We start from the raw sequence: 6404 nt of genomic DNA on the forward strand, positions 1-6404 counted from the left end.
GGCGCCCGGCACCGGGGCCCGCACGGGTAGGTACGGGGGGCAGCCGCCGGGCCGGGCCGGGCCGGGCTTGCCGCTCCCCAGAGCCGGTTTGCTGCCGCCCCCGCGGGGGCAGTTAGGCACATACTCCAGCGGGAATCTCCCTCCCCGGCCTCGGTGGGGAAAAAAAGGCCTCGCTTCTGTCTCTCTCTCTGTGTGTATATATGTCTACGTGTATAATTATTTATCGATATCTATATGTATACATATGCGTGTATATATAAATGCGTTTATGTATATGTATATTTCTCTCACACACACGTGTGTGTGAAGGCACGGTACAGCCCGGCAGGCGCCGAGGGGAGTGCCTGTGCACTGGGCCGCGCTGCAGGTGCCAATCCCAGGGGAAAACGGCCTTGTTGGGTCACGCACGCGTGCGGGGGTTCAAGCACGATGGGTTCCTGCCCCTCGCTGTCCTTCCCAAGGAGATGGAGAAGTGAAAGTCACTCTGCTATGGTGAAAATTCCTCTATACGTGTGCTTCTTACAGATGCGCCAGTTTGAACACTGTGATCCAGGTGCCTTACAATCATCCAGCTTGAAGGACCTGTAATGAGGTTGAAATTTGGACCATCGTGGACTATCTGAAGGACTCCACATGTGAGATGTCTGCACCCTCTTGAGCTTCCCTCTCTCCCACCGTGGCGCCTTGCACCTCTGGTTAAACCTGTTGTTCAGGTACTGTTAAAAAATGTCCCAAGTGTTGCAAGATGAAAACCCTTAATCTGTAAAAAGCAGGACCAATCAGTATTGAAGCTTAGTGCCTTTTGGAACAAATTCCATTTAAATTCTATCTGATCTTAAATTTGTAGGGCTCTGGGCAGAACAGATGATTACATCTCCTCAAGTCCTGCATCTCCAGTACTTAGCATTCATGTCACTGTCCCCTTCATGGCTGATGCCAAAAGAAAAAGTGACTCCCCATAAAACTGCATGTCATTTTGGAATGAGATTTCACCCCACATTACAATCTATTTTGGAATGAGATTTCACCCCACATTACAATCTAGTAGACTTCTAATGGTATAGAAGAGAGTGAAGGATTTTCCAAGCTTCAGTTGTCTCCACACTGACTCTAGCTCTCAGCTTCTAGCATGCGAAGATGGACAGATTTCTTTATAAGCAGTGACTCCAAAGTTGTTCACAGGTAGGACAGCTCTGCCTGCATGGTTCAGCCTGTCTTGGCCTTTTAATCACATTTTAATTACTATTCTGGTTAAAAGGAGGATAGTATTATATATTAAGATGACTGAGATACAGTCAGGTTAGGATTAAATAACATTTACTACAGGGAAGGCATAAAAGATACCTGGAGTACTAAATGTAGCTACAAATGCAGCTTTAAAAAATCTGGGGAAAAAAATCTTTAATATGTATTTTTTACTGTGTAAAACTTACAGATCCTTATAAAACAAATTTTGGCCCTGAAAACACAACACAGATTGAAACATATATCTAGAGATTAAAAAACTGCTGGAAGTTACAAGATCAAAATTTGTAGTTAAGAGAGTCTTGGTAACTTACGGTGTTAGAAAACTTTGGTTAGAATTAGATTTCTGGTACTCATGATGACTTCCTGCATCCTCTCCATAAAGTGTGTTAAAAACTATGTTTTCCATGCCATATGTGATTCTGCCAAATTTTATCTAAATAGATAGGTGTGTATTTATATTAACTGTCAAGGGGATGTCCAAAGTTGGCATCTAATTTTAAAACCTCCGTGTTTTTTGTCAGTGATGACTCAAATCCAGTGTTGGCTCAGTTCAGCCCACTTGATGGGGTTCTTCAAGACTGGATGTTACAAACCAAGAGTCTTTCTCTTTTTTGTAAATGTTTTTGGGGTTTTTTTTAAATCCTTTTTAGAAATTCAATAGTTACCTGTGTGATTTAACTGAAATATGCTTTCTTCTTTTGCTGTTTTGTAACTTTTCTTCAGGACTGAGCAAACTACATGTACTTTTACTGCAGGTGCACGTGGTAAACACAACTGTTTATGCACTGTGAACTGTACGATTTGAGCTTTATTAAGGGATGCAATTTGAATTTAATGCAATTTTGCATTGGTTAGTGGGTCACTGAAAGTAAAGAATGAAAATGCATGAAAAGGTGAAAATATAGGGGAAGAAAATATTCTGGATTTGCTACTTCTCAGCTTCCATACCTCTGCTTACAGATAGCTGGGAAACGTTCTCAGAACCATTGTGTCTTTACAGAATACAGATATAGGGCTACACATTTATGTATTCATACCATTTGAAAAGTTATAAATAATGCTATAACTTTTGATATTCAAGAGTATTTACAGCCTTTTACATTTTATTCAGTAGCTATCGTAGTCTAGGGCTGAGTAGGATCAGACTCATACATAAAGAGTATTTCTCTAAATCTTCTATGAAATGCGTGTGGGAACCTGGACAAATCACTTGCAAAAATAGCTCCATTCCTCAGGTTTTATATAACAAATATAACATAAACCAGTGTAAGACTATTTGCCAGATACTCTGTGTTTTGTGTTGATGATGATGATGATTCTGTGTTCTTTGCTTTTGAATTAACTTTATTTTTTAAAGGGATGATGTGTTTGAGGTCATTCCCTTGCAATTAGACACTTGAGAGCAGAGATTTAAATAACTAAATATCTTTCCTTGTTCTAGAAAAAGTTCCTGAAGTTAATACAATTTCAATGCCTTTTCATTTCCCATTCCAGACCTTCCTTTATTTATGCACACAATTCCAGAATGAGTGGAGCAGGAACATGTGATCTTTTGCGTACGTGCATATTATTTATGACCATTGTGCAAAGTCTGTAAATGGCATTTTTGTGGTTTAAAGGGAATGGGTTGCTTATTTAAAAGAGCATTGTCATGACCTGATTGTATTCTTTCATATAAAATGCTTATACATTTTCTTTTTTTGCTCCCTCTCAGTTTTGCTTTACAAAGCAAGTTTCTTCAGAAGAGGAAGAAGGGATTTCATTTCCAGAGATCATATGTCGATTCACTTGTCACATCGAGAGCTACTTTGTTAGTTGTCCTCAAGATCTTTATCAGAACATGTCATCACATGGCCGTACGCTCCTTGTGACTGCGACGTACTGCAAAAGGGGCTCTGACTAGTTCCTGCCCTGCTTGGAGACCAGTGTCTGCGTGCTTCCATTTGCCAGTTGAAAGTTGTTTCTTCGCAGGTGTACTAAGAAACAAATGCAATCTTGAGGTGCTCTGTCAAAGAAGCAAATGATTTATGCCAGCCATGTCACTAGCTGGATGGGTTTCCCAACCCTCTGACTCTGTGGGCCTTTGTTAGTAGTGACACTGGGTATTGTTGACCTACGTTAATGTTGAGCGTGTTGTGTTTTAAGGTTTTGAGGAAAATGCAGAGACGGCATAGCAGCAACACTGACAACATTCCTCCTGAAAGGTAAATCTTTTTCCTTCTTTTTCCCTCCGTTTTCCTCTCTAGAGGGGAATGTTCTGATTTAAGTGTATGGTGGGTTTTAGAAGGTGAAAGCTCAAAATTGAGAAAGATGTATACTTCCTGTAAATGTAGTGTGGCCAGGCTTTCTGCTCGAGTTTATAGAGACAGATTTACTTTTCTCCTTCGTGTCTGTTAGTGACTGCCACCGACTACAGCGTTTCAGGTTTTTTGGCATGTATGGAGACAGTTGGCTTAGCATAGGCAGGATGTTTTAGAGCGCTAGAAGAGCGATCCATGGCACAGTCCTGTGGGGATCCTGAGCACTACCAATCTGAAAGGATTGATCTGTGTGAACAGAGGTTATTTATACTTCTGTTATGAAGGTGTTTAAAAAGTCTGCTGATCTGAAGCTCCCAACTACTATGACTTAGTATTTTATAAAGATTTTGGGTGATCTTTTACATCATCCCAGAATCTGTATCTAGCTTCATGTATGTGAATATTTAGAAGCAGAATACCTCTAATTCATTGCTGTAATTATAACATCAGCACAGGAGGCTTGCCACTGTTGTTGTTCTGGTACTAAATGTTCCCTTGTGCTTTCCCAGGGTTACAGCTTGACTTTTTTTTTTTTTCCCTCTCTAAAGAAGAAACTAATCTAATTACTCTAAGACAAAGATGGAACTAACGAATTTCATTGCTCTGGCTGAGCTGAGATTGTAAGTGAAAGATCATGATCACAAGCAGTCACTAAGTATTTCTTAGTGATTTTGCAGGTAGAGGTGCAGCTTGATGTCATGAATGCTTCTAGCATGGTACCATTCTTAACTTCAGGGGACAAGAAAGCCATCTTCAACTTTTTCTGCATGATGCTGCCCAAGTCTTAGTGCGGTCTGTGGGTTTTATATCATCAGGCAAGGCCGGGGCTTGAGAGGCGCATAAGATGTTTTATGGGCCCTCTCATCTGCAGTGTAGAGCACTCTGACTCAGTACAAACTTATAAGGCACTTTAGGATCTGTTTGGTTAAAATATATTCAGAATAGGTGTCTATTATTGAATGCAAAAGATAAACAGAGTAATGTCAATTGGCTTTTATAAATGCTTCTGGTTTTTAACAGGGTAAATACACATTGTCAATAACATAGGCTGAAGGTTTTCTAACTGTAGAACGAAATACTGTTGCTACTGGTCTTGACTTCTGTTAACTTCAGCACACTCAGAATTTCATCCTTGTTTATTTGTTTTTTTAAATATGTCCCTGATTAATTCCTTCCTGCTGAAAAATGAAAGCATAGTCATGTATCTGGTAGTATTGTTCCAAACAATACTTGTGTCTTTATCTGTAACACTGGGTTCCACCCAATTTGTTATGTTCCCAGACATAAGTACTGTCACATTATGTCCCTGTCTTGTGTACACATCCCTGAATTGTAATGTTAGGTGTAAAATCCAAGATCTGGCTGATGAATATTTTGAACCAAAAAGAGGTGTGCAATATCTTGTTGACTTGATTCCTTGCTGGAGCCTGTGGAGAGACATTGGGAATGGGGTGTAGCTATAAAAAGCCTTATTAGGAGTTTACTTAGTGGGAAGGTATACCCAGAGGGGTTTGAAGCTATCTCCAGAGTGTGATGAAAGGCAGTGCTCTGTGCCCTGTAAGATGCCTGGGGAGGCTTTTGAACCCACGGGAGAGAGAGAGTTAAGGGCCCTGTATGTGCCTACATGTGCTGTCTCGGCTTGTGACCACTATTTCTAAAGTTAGATGTCTCCAAGGATTAAAATCACGAGAGAATTAAGCTCTGCAACATGCCTTATTTGTGGGCTTTGCCTCTTGCTGAGCTTTATTTATTCTTTACTCTCCTTTTGCAAGTTAGAGAGGTATTTGCTCTCTCCCAGGCCTTTACTGCCTACTGATTGTTCTACTTGTTACCTGCGTTGTTCCCTGTCATCTAAACTTTGTATTCATTTCAGTACCACAGTACTGAGTTCAGGTGAAGAAAACCTATTTTCTTTTGGTATTAGGATGAAGATATTTAGGACTTTCTTTTTGGAATCTGGCTATAATCCAACAAGCTCAGGAAAGAATCAGTGCCAGATCTAATTCTGTCTGGTACCCAGTAATTTGGGTACATCCATGTCCAATTTGCTGAGAATTTTGAAATAAAACAATTTCTCTTGACCCATGAGCACATCCTTCATTTATAGTATTTGTTGTATCAGTGGCACATGAGCAGCTCTCAACGCTTCTCTTCCCCAGTTGATTCTGTCTCTTGTGTGTGTCACTCATCAGTAGACAAGTAGCGATCATCCCTAAGTAAAGACAGAAGATTTTAGGGGTAGGTCATTTCTTTGAGTTAGCTTGATTAATTTGTTTGTATATAATGTGACCTGTCTTGGTTGTGCTGTGTAAAGTTACATGGGGTCTTGTATGTTTTTCTTTCAATATTAAAATCATTATAGAAGATGTTTAACTTGGTATCGGATGTGTTATTTCTTTGGCTCCCCTCAAAGTAAGTGGGGGTGTTTGGGAACTCTGTTCCTTAGATGAAGGAACCAGTGCATTTTGATCAGTTCTTTAGAAATACTCTGATCTTAGGAGTCTTGTTGCTGGCCTCTAGTTATGCAATTGTTACTTTCCAACAGCAAAGAGAGGGAAAAGCATCTGTCATCTGGAGACCCACGTATTCTGATAGTGTGTGAGAAACTCTTAAATGACTACAGTCAAGATTGGGCTAAAAGTCTGAGTAGTTCTGTTGTGCTCATTTTTGTTTAATCACTTTTCTCTAATCTCCATCCACTGCAGAAACCGGAGCCAAACAGTCAGTTCTGAAACCAGCGTGGATGAAAGTGGAGTTTTTGAAAGTCTGAAGGCTGAAGCTTCCTCACCGCAACAGCTGTTCTCAGGCCTGGCAGGTATACCGTCAGGCACCATCACAGCCACGCCATTCCAGTCC

The 6404-nt window shown here is 40.5% G+C and overlaps 2 protein-coding genes across 2 annotated transcripts in view; one reads left to right on the top strand and one right to left on the bottom strand.

The window, feature by feature from the left end:
* The window catches only part of LOC104288005 (chromosome unknown open reading frame, human C12orf49), a 5212-nt gene extending 4603 nt beyond the window's left edge, over positions 1 to 609 (bottom strand). Inside the window, exon 1 of the mRNA XM_009886741.1 lies at positions 583 to 609. Coding sequence (XP_009885043.1) covers positions 583 to 609 — 27 coding nt within the window. The remainder of the gene's footprint in view (positions 1 to 582) is intronic.
* A 2760-nt stretch (positions 610 to 3369) lies between these two features.
* The window catches only part of RNFT2 (ring finger protein, transmembrane 2), a 28690-nt gene continuing 25655 nt past the window's right edge, over positions 3370 to 6404 (top strand). The window contains 2 exon segments of the mRNA XM_009886737.1: positions 3370 to 3452; positions 6254 to 6404. Of these exon segments, the coding sequence (XP_009885039.1) occupies positions 3370 to 3452; positions 6254 to 6404 (234 nt within the window).

The sequence above is a fragment of the Charadrius vociferus genome, unplaced genomic scaffold (assembly GCF_000708025.1).
Source record: "Charadrius vociferus isolate BGI_N301 unplaced genomic scaffold, ASM70802v2 scaffold776, whole genome shotgun sequence".
NCBI lineage: Eukaryota > Metazoa > Chordata > Aves > Charadriiformes > Charadriidae > Charadrius > Charadrius vociferus.